Consider the following 25,139-nt stretch of genomic DNA (forward strand, 5'->3'; position numbering starts at 1 on the left):
TGCCGGGTTCCGCGCACGCGCGTCTTCCCAGCCCAGCCTTCTCCCCCGCCCCCGCCAGTCCCGCGGTCCCACAGCGCCAGGTCGCCCCCAGCCCCCTCCCTCCTCCCAACCCCTCTCGGTCCCACCCTCCCTAGCTTTGTGCCCGGGGCGCCGAGCCGCTTCCCCCATCAGCCGCGCTGCGGGAGGAGGGAGCCGCCACCTAGAAGCTGCCGCTCGCAGCCCCGGGCAGGGACACAGGTAGGTGGCGGCCGCGGGCTGGGCCGCTCACGCAGCCCGGGGCTGCGAGTGGGGGCGGGGGCGGGGTGTGAGGGAGGGGCGGACTGGGGGAGGGGTAGACCGGGAGGGACGGGGTTGGGGTGTGGTTTGGGTGAGAGGTGTGAGGATGAGGAGATAGGGGTATGGGAGATGGGTTTACGGGTGGGGTCGGGGTGCCGTGGTAGGGCAGTTGGGGGCAAGGTGGGAGAAAGGACCTGGGTCACTTTGGGCGGGCTCGGGGAGGGGCATGCGTGGGAATTGAGGGAGGGGTGGAGAATTGCGGTACCGAGGAAGGGGAAAACGAAGTGGGATTTGAGGGTTGTAAGAAGAAAAGGATCAGGATTGGAATAGAAGGGGTGGGGTCTTGGGGGTAGGGGAGAAAAGTTGGGGCTGTGGATTATGAAGTTGGGCGTTGTGAGGCGTGAAGGAAGGGGACTTTGAAGGTTATCGACAGAAGACAAGAAAAGGGATGGAGAGATTGTCGTCCTAGGAGAGGGAATCCCAGACAGTGGGAGGAAGGGAAGAATACTTGGCGAAGGACAGGGGAATCTATGGGGGTGGAACAGTGTGGGGAAGGAAGGAGAGGCAGGTGGAAGTGGAATAAGGTGTTTGGGACCGAGAACCTTATTTCACAAGGGCCATGGAAGGACTGGAAGGGCCTGAGATGTGAGAAGTCAGGGCAGGGATGCTGGGAGTGGATGAAGGGAGTGAGGTGAGGATTTGGGGTGTAGAGATTGGGTTGTGTGTGAATAGCTCTAGAGTTGGCAGGTAGAAGAACTTTAAGAGTGTCAGGATGTAGAAGAGATTGGCCTGCTCCTGGAGGGAAGTAGGGAGCTGGGTGTGGTGTGAAAGGAAAGGGTAGGGGTGAAAAGGCAGGTAGGAAAGTGCTGGGGGGAGGGGCTGTGGGAATGCGAGGAGTTAAAAATTGAATAATGGTGGTGACACAGAACAATGCAGGTAAGGCTGTTAGTTGGTTATTGGTGGTTTGAAACTAGTTTCTGTTCAAATTTTGGTGTGGAAATTTTCTCAAGAATACTGCATTTTCAAATAAACCAAGGGTGTCTGCAGCCTTGGGATGAAGGCCATGGGTTGACAGATGTTTTCCTGGTGTGTGGATGTGGGTAATTTCTGCCCTGGCAGAGGGAGGAAGGGAGGCCTCAGTGTAGCTCTGTCCTGGCTCTGTTCCCACCAACTCTTCAGATGTCCACTTTTTTTTTTTTTTTTAATCTCCTCTCTGCCCACCCCCCACCCAAGCTTAAGCCAGTGAACACCAGAAGGATCAAACAGGTGGGTGAGATTAATTTTTAACATCTTTTTTTAATCCTTAAGGCTGATGTCATATTTTTATTCTTGAGAGACAGTATCATGCAGTTGAAAGAGCTTGAGCTTTGGAGTAATACAGCCTTGAGATTGAATTCTGGCTCTGCCATTTACTAGCTCTGTGCCTTAAGTAAGTTCCTTTACTTCTCTGGGCCTCTTTACCTGTTAAGTGGCAATCCTGATCTCAAAGGATTGTCAAGGGCTACATGAGATCACTTAATAGAGTACCTAGCACGGTTCTTGACATCCGGTCGGTGCTTAATAAATGGTAGCTATCACACCCAGTATCGTCATCATCAGTATGATTTATTCTTAGGGGATTGTTACTTTACCTCCTAAAATTAAGGAAAGTGTTTACTTCAAATTAGAGAGCCATAGACTCAGCTCACATGTTTAATCCTGTGACTTCTGTCTCCGATTCCTTCCCTCCAGTCCATTTGCGTGGGATGGTCCTGCTTTTTGCTTGGTAAACTGGTTGCAGGTTGTAAAAAGTTGCCATGTTTAGTTATGAGTTATTTTTGTTTTTGCCTCTTATTTAGAGGCTATAAAGAACTGAGTTCTTAATGTAGTAAGGTTACATTTTTTTCATTTGATGAAATGATACGTTTTGTGATAACTTTGGCTCATTTGTGGTGACAGAATAGAACACTGTTGTAATATTTTCTTTTTCTAAAGTTTATTTTGAAAGAGAATGAGTGAGCAGCAAAGGGGCAGAGAGAGAGAGAGGGAGAGAGACAGAATCTCAAGCGGACTCCATGCTGCCAGCACAGAGCCCAACATGGGCCTCGAACTCATGAACCGTGAGATCATGACCTGAGCTGAAATCAAAAGTCAGACACTTAATCAACTAAGCCACCCATGCTCCCCATGATATTTTTCTTTTTTTTTTTTTTAATTTTTTTTTTTTAACATTTATTCATTTTTGAGACAGAGAGAGACAGAGCATGAATGGGGGAGGGTCAGAGAGAGAGGGAGACACAGAATCTGAAACAGGCTCCAGGCTCTGAGCTGTCAGCACAGAGCCCGACGGGGGGCTCGAACTCACGGACCGTGAGATCATGACCTGAGCTGAAGTCGGCCGCCCAACCGACTGAGCCACCCAGGCGCCCCCTCATGATATTTTTCTATGAGGTTGTGTGGTTTACAAAACTGCCTCTCTGGAGACCAGCTGGGAGACCATCAGAATACCTTGTCATTCTGTTGATCTAATATAAAATATAGTTAATACAGATCTCACCTAGACATTCTTACAGATACTAGTTATTTTAATTTTCCAGTTTGTGTGGGATTTTTGCCATGGTATAGCACAGGCCCTGTTGCCTGAGGGCCCATTTATAATAGACCGTCGTGTAAAATGGCCAGGCATAAGTAAAACCAAGTACAGAAGCTTGTCTTGTCTTTATGGTTCTTAACCTTGAAAGGTTTAAACATTAATTCTTAGCTCATTCTATAGTACCTCACAAAATCTCCGGAAGCTTCTTATTGGGAGAATGTGAGATGCACAAAGTTAGTAGTAGAAATCAAAGGTTACCTGGATTTCCTGAACCAAGGTTAGTTACTCAAGTACCTTCAATTGAAGAGCAGAGGAGCCTTGGGGCTTCTGGACAGATAATGTAGGTTTACTTTTCAGGAAATACTGGGTTTTTCTTTCATCATTTAGAAAGATAACTAGCATTTGATGAGTACTTTAGAGGTAAAATATAGCCAGAACTATGCCATTTTTGAACGTGATCGATGCAAAGAGAGAAGCTGCCAGGATTGGGGGCAGCCTGGGTTAGCATCCTTACTCTGATCCCAAGTTGCTTGTGCCCTCTGCTGGATGGAATCAGACTTTTCTGATTTTCACCCGAAGTGGTCATTCATCCATTTGTCCATTGAACTCCAAAGTTTGTGGAACACCCTGTTGGGGTGAGAGTTAGGGGTAATACGGATGGGCACACCCTGTTTCATTGTCAGGGAGCTTATAGTGTGCTGATTTATTATAATATGCTATCTTCCATAGAATTTGCCTTTCTCATATTACAGTCAAGTCATTCTTTTTTAGGGCCATGCCGGATGACAAATTTCTGATCCACAGGTAGAGTAGGGCTCTAAATGTCCAAATCCAGGGATAGAGACTGAGGGGCTCTGCTTTGTCTCCTCATCCTCAAGATTAAAGTCTGTGAGGTTGAAGGGGCCAGACACTTATCTCTACTGGATGAAGAGCTTAGAATAAGAGAGGCATTTCCTTAGCAGCAGACACTGAATACTGGCGAGAGTATGGGTTGGAAGAGCTGGCACTGTGACAGGAATTTTTTTTTCTGGGTTTTAGATTTTTTTCCCCCTGGTAGTACCAGTAGCAATATACTCCCATCGTCTGCTTTGCTTCTTCCACCTGCAGAAGGGTCTGGCAAGTCGGGGAGGAGCCTGCAGCTGTTGCCTAGAAGAGGAGCTGGCTCCTAGCAACAGTATCATCAGGCCCTGCAGCTCAGAGCACTAAGTCTGTCCCTTTGAGGTCTCACCCTTCCTTTCATTCAGTCCAGCAAGTATCTGTTGAGGGCTTACTCAGTACTAGGCCCTGTGTTGGGCCTGGGAAAAAGAGACGAATCCATTCAGTGTCTTGCCTTCAAAGAGCTCATAGCTCTGAGAACATTAGCAAGTGAACAGACATAGTACACAGTGCTACATGCTATATAGAGAGAAGGAGACACTGGCCCTCTGGGAAAATCAGACAGGCATGCACTGGTGCAGGGGTTAGTGAAGATTTCCCAGGAGAAGGATGGTGGTTGAGCTCGGTAATGAGAGTAAGGCTTAACTAGGTCAGAAAAGCAAAGAAGGATGTTCCAACCAAAGACAGCAGAATGGGCAAAGACCATTGGGATAAGAGAGCACAGCCAACTTACTTATAGTGTGGCGTGGCTGAAGGTAGGGCATAAGAAGATGGGCAGGAAAAGGTGAGGCTGTCAGGCTAGGCAGGGCCCTTCTTTCTGATGTGCTTTTATACACATAATTATCCTCCAGAGAAACATGGATTGCACGGATGCGCACAAGCAGGATCACTGTTTGATCTCCAGAGACTCAGCATTTTTGATCACTGATTTGTTTGCTTTTACATGGCATCAGAGCTACATCCCAGCCCTGCACGGATGCAGAAGAAGCTGGGTTAGCTCAGTTTAAAAGCCAGAGTCTTTTATTTATTTTAGAGGGAGAGAGAGAATCCTAAGCAGGCTCCATGCTCATTGCGGAGCGGGATGTAGGGCTTGATCCCATGACCCTGGGATCATGACCTGAGGCAAAATCAGAAGTCACTTAGCCTAACCAACTGAGCCACCTAGGTGCGGAGAGAGTCATTTAAAGATAAAGGCAGCTATTTGACATGTATAAATTTTTTTCTAAGTTGCTGTGGAAATGATGATCAAACACTTTCGTTTAACATAGCAATTTCTCATGTATTTTTGAAATCTCACAGTGTCTCAGGAAAACAGATATTCCAATTGATGCTTGAGCACAAAATGTCACCCATAGGATTGCATAAATGCCCACTGTTTTTGGTATTTTGCCTTAGCTCAAAAGTATCTAATAGAACCTTAAGAGATAATGATGTTTCCAAGGAGTAGAATAGCTTTCTTTTTAGCTCTTGTGATGGAGGTCTTTCTTTGTAGATCCAAAAAACCGTATTGCTCGTGGTCTATGTAAGGGTTAGCAAATGAGTAAACTCTAGTTCCACAAATATCTGCTCAGGGACTGTTATATGCCAGAGCACTATGTTAGGGAGTCTGGATGAATTAAACACGGTCCCTCTCCTCAAGGAGCTCAAACCAGTAGAACACAGGCCCAGAAATAAATCAGTAGTGGAACACTGAGTCAACAAAGATGTGGAAGGTGCCAAGGTAGCAGGGGAATTATTAGTTGCTGGTCTTTGTTCTGTGCATAAATATATTTTTAAAAACAAATAGTAAATTTCTCATGTACTGTTTGTAACTTTCAAATCAGTAAAAAAATTTAGGATTTTAATGACTGCATACGTTCCATGGTGCAGATGTATCATAACTTATTTAATAACACCCCTGTTGGACATTTAGGTTGTTTCCAGTTGTTTTGCTATTACCAACTGAGCTGCTATGACTTTCCTTGGAAGTGACTCTGCGTGCTTCTGTAACTTCCTCAGGGTGAATGTTAGATATAAGATTTGAGCTGGCTTTTGAAAGATGAGTGGGAGTGCACCAGGTACAAAGAAAAGGGGGAAAGTAAGAAACGGCGTTCCAGGTAGAGGCAATAGAGGCAGCCTTCATTGCCAGAGTTCACAGGCAACTGGTAAGCTTTGTTTCCCCAACCAACCAAAGGGCCTTCCTGGTAGGCTTATAAAGCTCTGGGCACAGCAAGATGAAATTACATGTTACAAATGGCATTTTAATTGGATTGCTTCCTTTGTGCTTTGCTTTTACAGTTGCAACCAAGGCAATGTCTTACTACCTCAACTCAGAAAACCACCTGGACCCAGGACCTATCTATGTACGAGAAAACGGTCAGCTACACATGGTCAATCTGGCCTTGGATGGTGTCAAGAGTAGCCTGCAGAAGCCAAGGCCTTTCAGACTGTTTCCCAAAGGCTTCTCTGTGGAGCTTTGCATGAACAGGGAAGATGATACTGCACAGAAAGAGAAGACTGATCATTTCATCTTTACATATACCCGGGAGGGGAATCTTCGGTACTCTGCCAAATCTCTCTTCAGCCTCGTCCTGGGCTTTATCTCCGACAATGTTGATCATATTGATTCCCTTATTGGCTTTCCTGAGCAGATTGCTGAAAAGCTGTTCTCTGCTGCAGAAGCCAGACAGAAATTCACAGAGCCAGGTGCAGGGCTGAGGGCTTTACAGAAATTCACTGAGGCCTATGGAAGTCTGGTGCTTTGCTCCCTGTGTTTGCGAAACAGGTGGGTGTTCCGATTGGGATATCGAGTATTTTATTGGGTGTGTTAATTCTTGTCTAGTGCTCAGGCTTTGTGGGCTTGGGGGCTTCCCCCATCAAATAGCAGTTCAATTTAAAACTTCCAAATACAAAGTGGCAGACCATTTTGAGAAAAATCACTCTTTCTCGCTCCCTACCCCCACCAGAAAACAGCTTTATTTTGAAATCTCTTTGCCACTACTTGACTGCTACCACTCTTCCATTCAGTAAAAAAATAACTCATCTACCAACTCCTCCCCCACCCCCAACTTTTCTAGTGTGAGAAAACAGAAAAGACAAAGAATGTGATCTGCCAAATATCTCTTGGTATGCTCTTGGGGATGTGAAGATTAGGAACCAGAGTTCTGGGCTCTGTTCCAGTTCTCAGACCTCTAGATATTGAACATTAGATAAAAAGGAACTTTAAAATAGTGATTAAAATTGCGAGTATCCTAAAGTTTGGAAATTTTCACATAAGATCTGTTCACCTTAAAAATAGAAACTACCAGTTATTTTATCAGCAGAAGATGGGTTTATTCAGGAATAAAAGAGAATTGCAACCTGGGACAAACAAGCTATGGCAAAACCACAGGCAAGTCCAAGGGAACAAAGGAGAGGCATACTTTTTTTTTTTTAATTAACTTATTTGAGAGAGACAGACAGACAGACGGTGAGCAGGGGAGGGGCAGAGAGAGAAAATCCCAAGCAGGCTCCACACTGTCAGTGCAGAGCTTGATGCAGGGCTCAAACTCACAAACCATGAGATCATGACCTGAGCTGAAATCAAGAATCAGAAGCTCAGCCAACTGAGCCGCCCAGGTATCCCAAGGCATACTCTTTTAAGGAGAAAAGGAAGGTGGGAAGGTTGTTTGGAACTAAAAGTCATTGGAGTAAGCTAGGAGTTCAAAGTGTGGTGACTTTTCATTGGTAAAGCTATTGCCGGGATGGGGGGCGGATGATGAGGAAAACAGTTTCTTTACTGGCTGGGAGTAGTAGAATAGGGTTTGGGTGAAAGGTCAAGTCCATTTAAGGTCAAGCCTCACTCTTTCTGTTGGGTCCACTATTGACTCCTAGTGATAGGGCTTAAGAGCTCCCCCTGCTGAAAACTCCCCTCTTCATTTTAGTGAGGCTTCCCATGACTCATTTTCACAGGTCCCAACAGCAACCCTTGTGACTTGCCTTTGCTCATATGCTTTTATTGATTGATTTTTTTTTAAATTTTTTTACAGTTTTATTTTTGAGGGAGAGAGAGCAAATGGGGGAGGGGCAGAGAGAGAGGGAGACACAGAATCCAAAGCATGCTCCAGGCTCTGAGCTGTCAGCACAGAGCCTGATGCAGGGCTCGAACCCACAGACAGTGAGATCATGACCTGAGCTGAAGTTGGACACTTAACCAACTGAGCCACCCAGGTGCCCCATGCTTTTATTGATTTATTTAAAGTTCTTATTCCATCATGTAAAATGAGAATTTTTTAATAAAAAAAAAAAACTTTAAAAACGTGCATGGAAAATTCAAACACAAACACAAAAAGATATAAAGTGAAACAATCTCCCATTTTATCTTCTATCTTTCCAGAAGCAACTACTATTCACAGTTTTACATCATTCCAGAGATATCTCGCACATGTACACACATCTATAACTCTCCCCTTTGTTATACAAGTGGCAGCATACTGCTTACACTGTTACACACTTTGCTTTCTTTACATATTTTGAAAATCATTAGCCATGAACACCTGTAGATTTAAAAAATTAGTGTGCCACTGTGTGAACTTTTCTTGTGATTAGAAAATGTGAAAGGTAGCTTACTATTAAGATGCACCGCCAATATGACTGTTAAAGCAAGGCTAAGAAGAGCATATACGAGAAGAAAGTCCTACCAGAAAGCATAAGCTAAACTCATATGCTTACAAAAACAAAAAAGAAGCAATCTTTATTTAATTGGCTCACGGAATTAATGGTTTCACCCCAGTCCTAACATTGTACTATAAAAAGACAAGGCATAAACACATGCCGATGAGAGCAGAACCGTGGACTTAGGAACGGAGCAGGCACATTCTAAAAGCTCTGTCTCTGTGCTGTGGTCAGTCACGACCAAACCGGGGGCCGCTGCCAGAAGAAAAAAGAATTACCTTACCTAAATGAAAAAGCCTAAGCAATAGTTCATTGTAGCTCATATATTTAAAATACATTTTACTCCTTCATGTTTTGTTCCAAGTTTTTTATGTTCATTGTAGAAAAATTAGAACAATGAAAAATAAATGGATGATACATACTGTATCTTAAAATTATTTTATAAAGGCAGTGCATATTTGGGAAATACATAAAGCTATAATTTTAAGAAATTCATAAGGCCACTATATGTGGTGATCATTTTCAAATACACACTTGGAAATATACTCTATAACTTGTTTTCTGTTTTTCCCCCATCTACCATTACAGCTAAGGTATTTCTTATGATGGCAAAAATACTTTTTATCCATTTGTGATGTCTGTGTACCGTTATAATTTTCTTTATAATTTTTCAAATTTTCTTAATTTTTTTCTACAAGGAACTTGTATTACTTTTATAATCAGAAAAATGGAAACATTTTTAACATGATTTTTGATTCATGTTTTAGTGTAACAATTCTCAACTTTGTTGTCTTATTCAGATACAAGAGTAAGATTTTCAATTATGGTTCCAAACTTCCCTTCTACTTTAGAATCCCCAAAGGAAAAATAGGAAATGGACAAGAGATTTGGGTTTGCATTTACAATCCAGGGCTGATGCTGCTGCAGAAAGGTTTTACCAGCACAAAAAGAGTTCAAGTCAAAGAGAAAGAGGCTGAGAAAATTAATGAAAATAAGATGATTGGGGATGTTCAGTCACTTGCTGTCTTGGGGTAGGTCACAAAACTGCTTGTCAGAAGAAGCCAGTGTCTTTGCAGCTGGGTCCCAACCGTGTAAAACTATTTCTTCCTTGTGTTGAAAACCCAGTGGTTTGGGTTTTTTTAATTTTATTTATTTATTTTGAGAGGGAGAGAGTGTGCACACTCACGTGCAAGCATGAACAGGGGAGGGGCAGAGAGAGAGAGAGAGAGAGAATCCCAAGCTGACTTCGCCGTCAGCCAAGAGCCCAACACAGGGCTTGATCCCACAAACTGTGAGATCATGACCTGAGCCAAAATCAAGGGTCAGATGCTTAACCGACTTGAGACACCCAGGTGCCCCGAAAGCCCAGTGATTTTTAAACCCACTGGTGGTCACAGGGAGGCAAGTATGTTTTCTTAAAATATCATCCTGGGGCTCCTAGGTGGCTCATTGGGTTAAGTGTCTGACTCTTGATTTCGACTCAGGTCATGATCTCACAGTTTGCGAGATCAAGCCTCACATTGGGCTCTGTGCTTAACAGTGCAGAGCCTGCTTGGGATTCTCCCTATCTGTCTGTCTCTCTTTCTCTCTCTTTGCTCCTTCCTCTGCTCACACTCGCCTGCACGCTTTCTCTCTGCCTCAAATAAAAAAATAGCTACCATTGAATGAAGTTCTATAAGATGTCATGTGTTTTTGGAATATTGTTTCTAATTTTCTTAATAATTCTTAAAAGAAGTAATCCTTTACCCCATTTTCTAGCTGGAGAAATTGAGGATCAGAGAGGTTAAGTAACTTTCTGTAGTCACACAAGTAATTAGCATTGTTAAAATCCAAATTCAGGTGTATCTGACACTAAAATAAGCCTGTGTTCTTTATGTTGCTTCTCCATTACACCATTCTGAACTCTATGGGGCAAATCAGAAGACCAGTGTTGAGCAAGACCCTAGAGCTTTGATCATGTCCTAGATAAGCATCTAGTAGTGTCTGTGGCTTTGTATGTTGGTTTCTCAGCCTTGATTTTGTAATGTTTGTTAATCAAAGTATACATTGTTAGGTCCTTTGCAGATAACCCTTGTTTCAGAATTACTGAAAATATTTTGGTTAATTGATCAAAGGATGTGTGTTTTCCTTTCTCTGATTGCCAGTAATCCCCCAAATCCCCATTAACCCACTTCAACTCTGTGATTGGAAGATGGAAAACAGCAGCTTTATTTACAGTGCAATTAAAATATGTCTGAGTAAATAAGGCTCAATTGTGTACCCAGCTGAGCTCTGTCACCAGGCAGCAGAGAGGGTATCAATGCCCCAGGCCATCTGTACTTAGCAGTCAGGCCAGTGATCAGCTTCAGCACATCTTATTTTGATTGGAAATAGGAAGAAAAGAGATATAACTCCCCTCTTGCCCTCAGATTATTCCATCTTGTTTTTGGTAATTGTGATCCTATTGACAGAAGAGAGAAGTGAGCACTATTAAGTGTCACTCCACTGATCCTAGCATACCATTTTGCAATCGAAACTTTAGACACCCATGGGGAGAATGGATGAGAAAGGCAGTCTCCTGCTACAAGTTAGTTTCCCTGTTCTTTTAGGATCCTCTCCTCTGTTTCCTGTCACACCTAATCCCTTTTTGATTTTTTCTCACTGACATCATCTGAAATAGATGAACAACTAGAAAGCAGGGTGGAGGCCCTAGCCTGGGCTGTGAAATGCCCTTTTGATCTTCTTTTCCTCTCCAGAGGCCTGCCTGATGCTTCCTGATAATAGTTTGGCAAGGTGCTCCAGTGTAATTAAATTGTTTGTGCTCACAGACTTGTCTTAACCATCTCAATTAGACTGAGTCTTTGGAGTCTATCATGCTGCACTTACTTTTGGAGTAAAGTTAATAGGCACAGTGGAGTGAGCAGCTACTGAAGCGTGTGTTTGAATAGAGGAGAGAAAATGTGATCTGCCAAATATCTCTTGGTATATTCTTGGGGATGTGCAGAGATTGGAACCCAGAGTTCCAGGTCATATTCCAGTTTTCAAACCAGTAGATCCTGAGCATAAGGTAAAAGGCAACTTCAAAAAAATGAATGATTAAGTTTTTGAGTATCCTCAAGTTTGGAAATCCTCCCATAGGGCCCAACACCAACACCAAGGTCTGTCTTCTGAAAAAGCAGATATTTTTTCTTGTGTCTTGCCTTTGCTCGTACATTTTTATTTAAAGATTTCATCCCACCATCATGTAAAAAGACTTTTAAGACATTTACTAATTTAAAAACTCAACCTGTGCCCACATAGTAGTTGGTGAAGTCGGCTTATTACATAGTACCTTGTCCTGATAGAATGTTGACTGTTTGACAAAGCCATAAATGGTAACGTTTTAAAAAGAAAAAGTTGTTGATTGCCCTCCATGCCCCACAGATACCTGGTGATTTCAGAAAAACTTGAGGAGATTAAGTCTTTCCGGGAGCTGACCTGCCTGGATCTTTCCTGTTGCAAGCTTGGAGATGAGCATGAACTTCTAGAACATCTCACCAATGAGGCCCTGTCTAGGTATTGACCTGCCACTACTTGTAGATGAATTGTTTTATTTTTTTAAAGAATGTTCCAATGGGATCATCTTGAAGAATGCTGGTTGTTTCCTAATCCTGTGTTTATTTGCTAATTTTTACTCTTTTCTAAAACATTTTCAATCTCCTTTAACTGAGCATAAGCAATATAGATTGGACAGGTCTTAGGAAAGTAAGTTAGCTGGTTCCTTTTATAAATAACCTTTATTTCAACAATGTAGTATAGGAAACTACAGAGGTGAAAATAATTTTGCTCTCAATTTGTCCAGTCCTAGGTTATTCTAGGATGAGATAGTTATACAGGTATCTACAATCATTTTCTTTTATTTTAACTATCATTGAACTATAAACTACTTAAAACGTAAACTACTAAACACTGCCTAATCCTTTTCAAGAACCATAATCTTAAAAAATCACCCAGTTTATACACATTCACAAATAGACCAACTGATCCCGTTAGTCTGGCCAGCAGAAAGGAGGCCAGATGGGTTCTTTGTGGTTTCATAAACATCCAGAAGGATAACAGCATTACAAAGTTAAGTCTAACCAGCTTCCTGGGGCCTGCCTCAGACAGCGACACTACACAGTGCCCCATACAAAGGTATTTTTGTGTGGGGTTAGTAAAGGTTCAGATTTCTTGTGTGGGGGACAGTGGAGCAAATTAATACACAATTTCAGGCTAGCTGGATGGATTGGGTTATGGGTATACCTAAAAATCCAATCTGAAAATCTGGATTCATAAAGCTAGTTAAAATTAGAGGATTATTTGCTTTGCAAAATGAATTCTCATAGAAATTCTTTAATAGACTTTCCTGACATAGAGTGTTTTTGGTTTTCACTTAGGATTTGTCATGAGTGCAGCTTTTGTGTTAAACAGGGTATATTTATTTCCTTCATGAAGTCCCTGTTTACCTCATTTGACCATATACTATTAGTGTCCTCTGCCATCTGAGGTTAGTGCTGCATTGACACTTTGATCCCTAAGTTAACCGTCAGTAAATAGCAACAAAAGATTTTTAGCTGTTAAACGCATTGGGTGTGAAATAACAGGATGTAGAGGATATTTTGTGTTTTAGGTATTTAGGTGAAATTTATGTATGTGGACTTTCTCAAACTCTGTTTCAGTGATTTATGTATGGACTTTGTTTCCCTAGTGTAACTCAACTCCACCTGAAGGATAATTGTTTATCTGATGCCGGGGTGCGGAAAATGACAGCACCAGTTCGAGTGATGAAAAGAGGCCTTGAAAATCTAACATTATTAGACTTATCTTGTAAGTTTTATTAGCAATTATAGTATTTAACGTTGGAAGAATGGCCTTAGAAATCATGTATTTTTCCCCATCAATTTAGAGATGGTAAGATGAAGGGGAGGTGACCCTTCCTAGCTGCCATAGCAAGTTAGTGGCAGAGCAGAACTAAAGCCAGAGGCTCTTGACTCCTGACTATATTCCTTTCCTGTATGCTGCCACGTCTTTAGGATAGGAAACACCTTTCGCAGAGCTAGAGCAAACAATCCTAAAGTTTATATGGAACTACAGAAGACCCCAAATAGCCAAAGCAGTCCTGAAAAAAAGAATAGGAAAAGCCTTTCCACATTCATCTGGTTCACTTACTGTGTACAGACAGAACAGCCTTTCATCATATTCATGGCACATATAAAGGACATGTGGCTCCTCTCTCTTTGAGTTGCTGATCCATGGTGTGTGTCACCTAGGTCTTTTTTTAATCAGTATTTGTCTGATGACAATCTGGATGAATTCACAGTTGTGATAACTTTCTCAGGATTAACCAGATACTGATTTCAGTGGTAGAAAGTTGGTAGAGATCATTTACAATTTAGCTGAGCATCCATTGAATATATAGCAGGTTGGTATGGTGTCAAAAGAATAAAAGGAACAGGGGTTTAAGATCAGAGGACAGTCCTTGCTCTGCTGTATTTTTAGCGGCTGTGTACCCTTGAGCAAGTTATTTAACCTCCTGGGCCTTAGCTTCTGTAGAACAGAAACAATAGTGAATGTCCAGTCTCCCTCCCAGGAAAGCATATTTATTCAGCAAATATTTTTTGAGCATCTAGAATGTGCCAGGCATTGTGCTTATGGCCTTGAGGATTCAAGTAGTACTGTCTGAGTTGAGAAGGTAATATGTGAGAAAGCCTTCTGAAAACAGTGCAAGTTAGTGAGTAGTGGTTGTCCTATGTCTAAATACCTTTGAAAATCTTTTTAAAGGGACACTTGGGTGGCTCAGTTGGTTAAGCGTTGGACTTCAGCTCAGATCATGATCTCGAGGTTCATGAGTTCAAGCCCCACATCGGGCCTACTGCTGTCAGCATAGAGCCTGCTTGGGGTCCTCTGTCCCCGTTTCTCTCTGCCCCTCCTCTGCTCATGCTCATGTGTGCATGTGTGCTCTCACTCTCTAAAACAAAAAGTAAAAACATTAAAAGAAAAAAGAAAGGTTCATAGCTTAAAAATACATATATTTTTAAAATAAATCTTTAACTTTGGAGGTGAAATAACCATGCACAAAGTCTGATAAACCATTTTAATATATGCTCATGTATGCTACTTTCATAAAGCTCCAAATTAAACCGTTTGGGATAACTTCCTGGTTAATTTTTTTTTAATGTTTGTTTATTTTTGAGAAAAAGAGAGAGCGCGCGTGCGAGATGGGGAGGGCCAGAGAGAGAGGGAGACACGGAATCCGAAGCAGGCTCCAGGCTCTCAGCTGTCAACACAGAGCCTGATGCGGGGCTCGAGCCCACAGCTGGTGAGATCATGACCTGAGCCGAAGTCGGACACTTAACTGAGCCACCCAGGTGCCCCCGTTTATTTTTCTGCTAATCCCCAGCTCCTAGAAAGTTAGAGCTGTAAAGGATCTTAAGGGTCATCTAGTATGGCTTTTCCATATTACAGACAGGATAAAGATAAGATCCTTATATTGGTTTTCTCTGCAAAGTTTCCTCACTCAGTACTTTATATTTTATTGTTTGGCATTTTTTCTGAGTTTGTTGTTGGATTTTAGCATTAGTTATACTGTATATTGTAATACAACCTATGTTTCTGGCATCTAGGTAATCCTGAGATCACAGATGCGGGCATTGGATACCTCTTCTCTTTTAGAAAACTAAACTGTTTAGATATTTCTGGGACAGGGCTCAAGGTAAGACATTTGCTCCCTTCTCTTATTTCTCCAGACTGACAATTAGATATTTTTGGCTCCTGCTAATTGGTGTTTAGAAAGAACTGGTATTTATGATAGTACTTATTTCCTACTGCAAGTAAGCACGAATTGACCAGATGTGTGTGCATTCTTATTCTTTCCCTCATAGGACATCAAAGCCATCAAACACAAGCTCCAGACTCATATAGGCCTTGTCCACTCCAAAGTGCCTTTGAAGGAATTTGATCACAGTAACTGCAAGACAGAGGGCTGGGCTGACCAGGTACTGCAGCTTTTTCTCTCCCACAGTGAGAAGTCCAAGTGCTTCAATCAACACTTTGAACAAACATTAATCCTCTTGGTAGTCTGAATGAATGGCCATCTTCGTGTCAAATCGGAGACACTGATGGCCTTTAACTGACCCAGCTACTTAAAGCAAGGTGTTAGATGCTGATCCTTAAATCTCTTGCTCTGGTCACTAGCTTGTGTCTCATCTTTATTCACCCTGGGAGAAAATGCCATGTTATAAACAACTCAGAAAAAAGCATATTCTGGCTTGCTATGCAAAAAAGCAATATGACCTAACTTTAGGACAAATTCCCTTAGCATGTAGATAAATGCTGAAAAGAGAATAAGTTACACTGTTTAGGATTCAAATCTGATTCTTCTCCTTAGTTTGGACCAATTTCTTAACTCTTAGAGTCTTAGTGAGGACATACCTTTTTCTGTCCTCTCACTAAGCAAACCCTCCCATTTTCAACTTCTTGGCTTTGATTCTCTCATGTCTTCTTGGTGGTCTTCCTCAACTTGGTAAAGTATAGACCTAAATAGGAAGTCAGAAGGTAACCGAGTAGTAGAGCACCAGTAGACGGCAGCTTGCCTGTAGCTCGTGCCTTTCTTCCTCACACACTTTAATATTTCTTGGTGGAGGCCTAGAGGACCCACCAAAATGTTTTGTTCTGAATTCCTCCTTGGCTCCACTATAATGCATGATGGTGGACCTATCCAACTGCCTAATTGTAGCATCACCTCCCTGTAAGTAATCAAGAAGGGGTGAGTCAGTATTTTAGGAACACTTTGACATTTGTCCAGAAAACGTTATGCTGAAATAATCACAACAGTGCATTGCCAGAAGGTTTGTAGCACTGAATGAATCCTATATGTATCCAGTGGACTTGGGGCAGATGTGGGATAGTCAAACAAAGGTTTAATGAAGTTTGGGTAGCACATGATATGGTGGAGTGAGCATAGGCAATGGAGTCAAAGAGACAGGAGTTTGGGATCCTGGCTGGACAGCCCAATAGCTACATGACTTAGGCGACTTGGATTTGCTGTTTCTTCATCTGTAAAATGCAGAAACCAGGACCTCTCTTAAATAGCTTAGTGAGGATGAAGTAAAATACCTAGCATCCTGGCCTGAAGTACAGGTGTACCATGGAGATATTGTGGGTTTGGTTCACATCACCTCAATGAAGCGAATATTGTAATAAAGCAAATCTTGCAATAAAGCAAGTCAAATGAATTTTTTGCTTTCCCAGTGCATATAAGATTTCTGTTTATACTGTAGTCTGTTAAGTGTGTGACAGCATTATGTCTAAAAAAGTAAAGTACGTTACATTAATTAAAAATATTTTATTGCTGAGACATGCTAGCCATTGTCACTTGAGCTTTCAGCAAGTCATTGTCACTAATGACCATAACAAATGTAGTAACAATGAAAAAACTTGAGGTGTTACAAGCGTTACCAAATTGTAACACAGAGACGTGTAGTGAACAGATGCTGTTGGAAAAATGATGCAAATAGACTCGCTTTATACAGGATTGCCACAGATCTCTAGTTCATAAAAAACAGTATCTGCTAAACGTAATAAAGCAAAGGTCAGCAAAGAGAGGCGTGCCTTTAAGTTGATGGGACTCCTTCATACACACAGCTTCAGGCCATATCCCCCTGAGCAGGCCCCTAAAGCATGGCAGCAGCATTTTACCCATCTCTTGCTGATCCCCACTGAAATGTTTCAGGCTGACTCCAGTCTCCTGCCTCGTTCTCCCCAGGTGACACAGAAAAATGATGGCCGCTAACAGGAGTCCCCATACTGCTCTATCAATGTCTCAGAATTTTTCCATTTCTTCAACCATATCCTACTTCCCTCCTATCCAAGGGGTCAAGTGTGCCACTTTATTCTAGGGATAAGCATGTCAGTGTTTGTTTTTCAGTTACAGTCCCTGAGATCTCCACATTTCTCTGGTATAGGTCACTAACAGTTATTTTCCTCTGCTGCCCCACCCTTCAATTTTCAGTCTCATGCTTTGTTGGCCGCTTTCTTTCTGTGTATAAACATGAGTTACCTTTTTTCTAACATGTTCTTCACCCCCCCCCAATGCAGCCGTGAATTGGTTTCTGCGATCTTGCCCCCCTCCTCATTGCCCACTCAGCTCTTACTCCCTTGTAATCTAGGTGTCTGGTCTCCGCTGCTCTGCGGTGGGTGTTTTCTTGAAGGTGGCGTGTGATCTCATTCTCCATCTTGCTCACTTTTCTGCAGTACTGGTATAAACATATGTGCCTTATGCCTTCCTCTCCTGTCCTTTCTCCTGACTCCTGCTCGCTTCTCCCTCTAGTTCTCGCTGATTCCTCACTTCCTCCTCCCTTCCTCTGTTTTCTCTCACTCTCCTGGTGATGTTAACTGATCTTAGCACCTTAACTGTCCCTGCAGGGAAGATTTTACCTTCTCTGACACGTCAGACTTCAGACCCGTTCCTAAATAGTGTCCATAAATCTCTACCGTGCACCCCAGATTTAATGTGTCCAGAACCAAGCTCATTTTCCTCTTTCCTTTCCCCTAGCAGCTCTTCCTCTTGATATTCTTACTAGTGTTAGCGGAAGCACTCTTTTCCTGATTGCCCACTGAGTCACCAGGTTTGGTTGATCCTGGCGTTCTCTTGGATCTGACCCGTTTTCCACAATCAGGAAGTTATCCTGGAAGGGATGATACCTGGTATTCACTGAGTGCTTCCTGCGTGCCAGACACTGCTAAACCCCTCATTTAATCTTCCCAAGAGCCTGGTGTGGTATATACTGACCAAAGAATCAAATCACTTGCTGAGGGTACCCTGGCTAGTAAGTGGAGGCACTAACTCTGGGTCTGTATTCTTACACTCTTGTGCTGTCCTGCCTCTGTGTCCTGAAATGTTTTCTTCGACTTTCTTTAGGATCGTTTCATTGCATACTGTAATGACAACTGTCAAATTAAAAGTTCTTGTTACTTGTGTGTGTGAAACAATCGCTTACTTTGTTTATGTATATTTTATATTCAGCCAAGTTTCCGAAAGAATTTGTAGTAGTTTATAATAAAAATATATTTGTAACAGATTTAAAAAACGGAAACTGATCATGAAAGATGAGAATATGGAAACATGGGCATTTTACGTACAAGAGTTTGAATTGTATTTGGTATATTTAAGGCATGGAAGTGAATCTAGGAACATGTGAAAAGTATTATGACTAAGGTTTTACATTTTATTACTTAATTTGAGAATATGCACTTTTTTCTAGCTTGCAATAGAGATGAAAATAGGGAATCAGCTTCATAGATTTTTCCTGAGTCATGGAAACACAGATATCCAACATGTTTGTATTCTGATCACCTTAGGTGTTAAAACAGAAAATCCAGGCTTGACTTGGTTATTCTTACCACCTGTCATCTGAAGTAAGATTACCACAGGGATTTGTGTTTCTGGAAAGGGAGCTAGAGGAAACAAGGAAAACTTGAGATTTTGTTCGGATTCAAATCTTTCCAAATGCATTTTAGATTGTTCTGCAATGGGAGCGTGTGACTTCGGAAGCTGTGAAGCCACAAGAAACCGGGGAGCCTCGAACAGCAGCTCAACACTTCTGTAAGAAATTTCCTTTTCTTTGGAGTTTTTGCCCTTAGGTTATTTGCACCCTTAAAGCAGTTAGCCCATCTTAACCCAGTGGGAAAAGTAATTATGATGGTATTGACTTAAAGAGATCATCAAAACTTGTATTGTCTCAACATGCTACAGCGTAAGTTCACACTTAGCCTCAAGCACCTACACCAGGAAAGTAGTTTATTAAATGTACGTGTGTGTGTTTGTATGAATATCCCATTTTGTTTCAAAAAAGATTTGCAGTGGCACACAAGTGGATAGAGCACAGAACATTAAAAAAGGAATTAAGTGTAACCAAAAGATAGAAGCAACGCAGGTATCCATCAAAAGATGGAATGGATAAGGGTACCTGGCTGGCTCAGTCGGTGGAGCATGTGACTCTTGATCCCTGGGTTGTGAGTTTGAGCCCCAAGTTAGGTGTAGAGATTACTTAAAAATGAAATCTTTATTTATTTTTTATTTTTTTTAACGTTTATTTTTAAGAGAGAGAGAGACAGAGCATGAGTGGGGAGGGGCAGAGAGGGGGGAGACACAGAATTTGAAGCAGGCTCCAGGTTCTGAGCTGTTAGCACGGAGCCCGATGTGGGACCTGAACTCACATACCGCAAGATTGTGCGTGACCTGAGCCGAAGTCGGATGCTCAACTGACTGAGCCACCCAGGTGCCCCAAAAGTAAAATCTTTAAAAAAAAGAAAAGAAAGATGAATGGATAAATAACATGTAGTATTTCCATATAATAGAATATTAGCATTAAGACAGAAAGAAGTTTTGACATAACATGGATGGAATTTGAAGAGATCATGCCAACTGAAATAAGCCAGTCAGAAAGAAACAGGTTATATGATTCCTCTTATAAGAGGTTCCTAAAACAGTCGAGAGAAACAGAAAATAGAGTAGTGGTTGTCAGGGACTGGCGGGGAGGGAAATGGGGAGTTATTGTTTAATAGGTATATCATTTCATTTTGCAAGATGATAAAGTTTTGAAGAAAGATGGTGATGTTTGCACAACAATGAATGTACGTAATGCCACAGAACTAACTATACACTCAAAAATTATAAAAGTGGTAAAGTGAGGTTAAGTATATTTTATCATAATTTTTTAAAAGAGTTAAGGGATGAAATCAAAATGAAGGAAAAATAAAGGTAGCAAAATAAGAATTCAGGGCATACCAAAAACTATAGAATAAGGTGGGATCATTTGCTAGAGTGTGCCACAAATTTGGCTCTTTTTTAGAAGACAAGAGTCCAGATTTTGAAGAATAATAGGGAACATTTTTTGAGCGTTTACTCTGTGCCGAACATTGAGCTGAACACTTTATATGTTGCTTCATTTATCTCCACATCACCCTCATAAAATAGGATTTATATCCTTATAAAGCTGAGAAAATTGAATCTCCGAGAAGCTGCTTGCCCAAGGCCACTTATCCAGAAGTGGCAGAGCTGGGATTTGAATCCAAATCTGTCCTACTCCCACATGAGTACACACCTCCACCCTGTGCCAGTGCACATGCCACTGTCCCTCTGTAGGGCATTCAGAAGAGAATAAAATTAATCCAGACCTCTGCCTGTTAAGGCCTTTGTCGTTTTCCTTGGATCATCTCTCTGGACTTGGGCAGGCATTAGCACACCAGCATAGTCAACTCGTTGCCCCTCCCTCTGTCACCCTCACAGATGGCAAGCGGGCTCGAACAGAAGCCCCTGTGAAGTGTGCCCTGGCAGATACCCACATGAACTCTTCTGAGAAACTCCAGTTCTATAAAGAGAAAGCCCCAGACTGCCATGGGCCACTATTGAAGCGTGAAGCTGTCTCAAGCCAGGAGTCAAAGAAGAGCAAGAAGAGAGCTTTTGAAGAGCCAGAGAAGGAACAGAGCAACTCTTCACAGTCTTCAAAGCAGAAATACGTGTGTCTTGCTGTGGAAGACTGGGACTTGTTAAATTCCTACTGATTGGTAGATAGGAGGAGGTGACCTCTTTCCCCCTACACTTATGTATGAGGAAAGGGGGCTGATGGTGTTTTCCTTTTTGTTTGACTTTACCTATGGCATTAGCATAGCAAGTGGATATTTCTACTTTTGTGGTGGGGGAGGGGAATGCTATGGAAGTATGTAATAATTTCTAATGTATATTTTCAATACATAGTAATTTTTTCAAATAAACGTTTTTGCTGTCCTTAAGTTCTGCTTGTGAAATGTAGACTGGAGCTATAGGAAACATCACTTTGGTTTGGGATAGGAGGCCAAGTGAATTAACAAGGCGGCTTAGCATGATTTGTTACTACAGGGTGACCCAGCCAAGAGGGTGTGTGTGTGTGTGTCTTCCTTCCATTACTGAATGCCTATGTGCCACACCCTGTCCTCACAGCAACAATGGAAGATAGGTACTAGCCCCACTTTAGAGTTCGGAAAAGTCAGCATCATAGCGAAACTATGGAGAGAGCCCAAATGTTGACTGATGAATGGATAAAGATGATGTGGTATATATGATGCGGTGTGTGTGTGTGTGTGTGTGTGTGTGTGTGTAAATGAATAAAGATGTGGTATATATATATATGTATATGTGTATATATATATGTGTGTGTATATACATGTATATATGTATGTGTATGTATATATATGTGTGTATATATACACACACACACACAGTGGAATATTATTTGGCCATCAAAAAGAATGAAATCTTGCCACTTGCAACAATATGGATGGACCTAGAGTGTATTATGCTAAGGGAAATCAGAGAAAGACAAATACCCTATGATTTCACTCATATATGGAATTTAAGAAACAAAACAGATGAACATATGGGAAGGGTAGGGGAGAGAAGAGTGGGAAACAAACCACAAGAGACTCTTAACAATAGAGAATATACTGAGAGTTGATGGAGGGAGGTGGGTGAGAGACAGGCTAGATGGGTGATGGGTATTAAGGAGGGCACTTGTTATGAGGGAAAAAAAAAACCCTCAATAAAGAAAAAACTCAGCCTCAAATGAGTTGGTTAAGATCACAGAGCTCATAAGTGACAGAACCCAAATTTATACTCATTTTCATCCAACTCTAGAGCCTACTCTTACATTACCTTCCTAAATAATAGTTAATGTTTATTAAAATCCCAACTAAGTCTATGAAGTAAACCAAGAATTGTCACAATAGTCCTGCAAAGTCAGGATTATCACCTCGATTTGACATGAGGAACCTGAGACCAATGACTTGCCTTAGACCAATGCTTCTTGAGCTTTATTGTGCATGCAAATCACCTGGGAATCTTGTTAAAATGTAGATTCTGATTCAGTAGATCTAACGTGGGGCCCGAGATTCAACATTTCTAGCAAGTTTCCAGAAGATGCTTGTGCTTCTAATTTGTGGACTACACTAAGAGTAGCAAGGTTCAGGACCTTCCCTGTTCAATACAGTAGCCCGTAGTGACATGTAGCCTTTTGAACACTTGAAGTGGGGCTAGTCCAAATTGAAATGTGCTGTAAAAAACATACTGGATATCATACCAAAGTACAAAGAAGTATAAATGGAAAATATCTCCCATTTTTTAGTATTGCCTACATGCTAAAATGGTCATTTGGGGGTTAAAATATTCATTTCACCTGTTTTTATGTTTCTACTATGATAGTACAAAGTTTACACGTCTTATGTTTATGATTTATGTTTTATTTCTGTGGAACAGTGCTGTTGTAGACCATATTCCATCCTTAAGATGAGCTTAAAAGCAAGACATACTGGCAAGTAAAAGGAAGAGAGTGAATTGCTCAAGGAATTAATACATTGGTGTGATATACATTAGTGTGACAGGTTTGACAGTTGGAAATGCTCTGGAGTTTAACCAGGATTTTAGTAAAGGTGGATCTTGGGTCTGATACATGTTTTATTTGCTTTTCAGATCTAGGCAAGCTCTAGGTCTGTAAAGGCCTGTTGCCCAAGATCATATCAAAAGTTCTGATCCTGGCCCGGGGCTGGGGTGGGGGTGGGGTTGGGGGGGCGGTGGGCGGGCGCCTGGGTGGCACAGTTGAGCGTCCAACTTGGGCTCAGGTCGTGATCTCACGGTTCGTGAGTTTGAGTGCCACGTGCTCAAACTGTGCTGACGGCTCAGAGCCTGGAGCCTCCTTTGGATTCTGTGTCTCCCTCTCTGTCTGCCCTCCCCTGTTAGTACGCTGTCTCTGTCTCTGTCTCTCTCTCTCAAAAGCAAACATTCAAAAGAAAAAAAAATTTTTTAAGTTCTGATCGTGAAATTTGTACATTGAAAAAGGCAGAGGAGGTGCAGATTGCTTTTCTTTGTAGAAGTAAAGTTGAGTTTTGAATGTCATTCGGGTGGACAGGAGCACACCTTGCCAAATTCCTAGTGCACATATACAGCCTTACTTGTCAAACTTAGCATATATTGTTAGTCAAACTGGAGTCTAATTTGTGGGTCACCCACCCCATTGTTGCGGTGGGACAATACCATCAGAGAGGTACATCTGAAATTACTCTTCAAACATCCACCTGTTCTGGTCGTTTTAGAGGGCAAATCTTGGAAGCAACTTCTGACCACTTCTCTTTCATAAATACAGTGTACTTTCAAAGTTAAGATTTCATTTTTTTTTTTAATCCTTTTTCTCTTTCAAGGATGTCATTTTCCTCTGCTGGTGATTCCTTTAAACAAATGTTTCTTGTTCGATTTGAACAATTCATCATAGTCATTCAGATGGAGTTACAAAAGTCTAGGCTTTGTTTAAATGATTGAAACAAATGATCAAGTCCATGAATTTATGACTAACATAAAATAGATGGGGTAATTTGTGTATTTGTTAAGCTTACCTATAAGGATTAGCTCTTTTTTTTTTCTTTTTTAACGTTTATTCATTTTTGAGAGACAGAGAGAGACAGAGCATGAGTGGGGAAGGGGCAGAGAGAGGGAGACATAGAATCTGAAGCAGGCTCCAGGCTCTGAGCTGTCAGCACAGAGTCCAACGCGGGGCTCGAACTCACAAACTGTGAGATCATGACCTGAGCCGAAGTTGGACGGCTCAACAGACTAAGCCACCCAGGCGCCCCGAGGATTAGCTATTTTTAAATTGAATTTCTTGTTTCTTCTTAGGATTCACTTGCTAACTCTTTATGAACTTTAGCCAAGTGGCTCAATTCTAATATTCCCTTTACCACTTGAAAACTAGGCCACCTACCTGCTAATACTTGTGAGAATGAATAAATCAGTAGTTTCAAAAGTATGGTCTGTGGACCCCTACCCCAGAATCTCATGGGGTATTTGTTAAAATGAAATTTCCTGTGCCACAACCATATTTGCTGAATCAGAATCTTCTAGTCTATTAGAATTACATAACAATGATGATAGGCCAACATTTCTTCTCATACATTTATATTTTTAAAATGCCAAGTGAAGGTATTTATCTGAAAAGGTATCTATTGAACATGTAACATGTGCCTGGTGCTAGGGTTCAGTAGTGAATACTACAAGGGCTAGTACTTGCTTTCAAGGAGCTTACATTCAAGCAGGTGAGGAGACAAAAAGAAAGCAAATAGGACAGTAAGTCAGAAAGCTAAGTTCACATGGTGATAAGTACTTTAAAGAAAGTGGAATAGGATAATAGAATATTGGGGCATGGGCATGGTCCATTTAGACTTCTAATTTTGGGGGTTACAGAAGGCCTGTCTGAGGAAGCGACAGTTGAGCTGAGAAGTACGACAAGGTACAATCATGCAAAGGTCTGGGTGAAGAGAGTCCCAGGGAAAGAGAACAAGTGCAAAAGTCTCTGATGGTGAATGCTTGGCACATTCTAGACAGAAAGAAGAAAAATAATAAAGGGCAGATGGCTGGTGCATAGTAAGTAGTAAAAGATGAGTTTAGGAGAAGCAAGTGGCAGATCACCTAGGCCTTGTGGGTCATGGAATTTGAATTTTACTGTAGTGTAACAGGAAGCTACCACTTAAGCCTAAATCCCATGCCATCTGATTTATATTTTGAATAAGTAACTCTTGCTGCTCAATGGGCCCCATATGTGGAGCATAGATCATGGCGGGGCCACGAGTGAAGCAGGGGGCCCCATCAGGACCCTTACAGAAGTCCAGGTGAGAGATGATGGCAGCCACAATGTTGGGCAGCAACAGTGACAATGGGAAGAGGCTGGATTCAGGGGCTGTTTTGAAGGGGGAGCTGATAGGTCAT

General features: G+C 41.8%; 1 protein-coding gene across 1 annotated transcript; it reads left to right on the forward strand.

The window, feature by feature from the left end:
• Positions 1 to 27: 27 nt before the first annotated feature.
• LRRC42 (leucine rich repeat containing 42) lies at positions 28 to 21,145 on the forward strand. Its single transcript, XM_040470316.1, has 8 exons — positions 28 to 237; positions 6,002 to 6,488; positions 11,759 to 11,890; positions 13,062 to 13,180; positions 14,977 to 15,065; positions 15,235 to 15,348; positions 18,872 to 18,956; positions 20,643 to 21,145. The coding sequence occupies exons 2-8, from the start codon at positions 6,016 to 6,018 to the stop codon at positions 20,915 to 20,917; spliced, it is 1,287 nt and encodes a 428-aa protein (XP_040326250.1). The 5' UTR covers positions 28 to 237; positions 6,002 to 6,015; the 3' UTR covers positions 20,918 to 21,145.
• Positions 21,146 to 25,139: the final 3,994 nt, after the last annotated feature.

Source organism: Herpailurus yagouaroundi, unplaced genomic scaffold, assembly GCF_014898765.1.
Source record: "Herpailurus yagouaroundi ecotype Mexico unplaced genomic scaffold, PumYag 77, whole genome shotgun sequence".
NCBI classification, from domain to species: Eukaryota; Metazoa; Chordata; class Mammalia; order Carnivora; family Felidae; genus Herpailurus; species Herpailurus yagouaroundi.

Bases quoted from the DNA above. Each gene is read 5' to 3' on its own strand.
- LRRC42 (XM_040470316.1), top strand. From the start codon at position 6,016: ATGTCTTACTACCTCAACTCAGAAAACCACCTGGACCCAGGACCTATC. The intron at 13,181-14,976 runs GTAAGTTTTATT...TCTGGCATCTAG, and splicing joins AACATTATTAGACTTATCTT to GTAATCCTGAGATCACAGAT. The intron at 18,957-20,642 runs GTAAGAAATTTC...TCACCCTCACAG, and splicing joins AACAGCAGCTCAACACTTCT to ATGGCAAGCGGGCTCGAACA.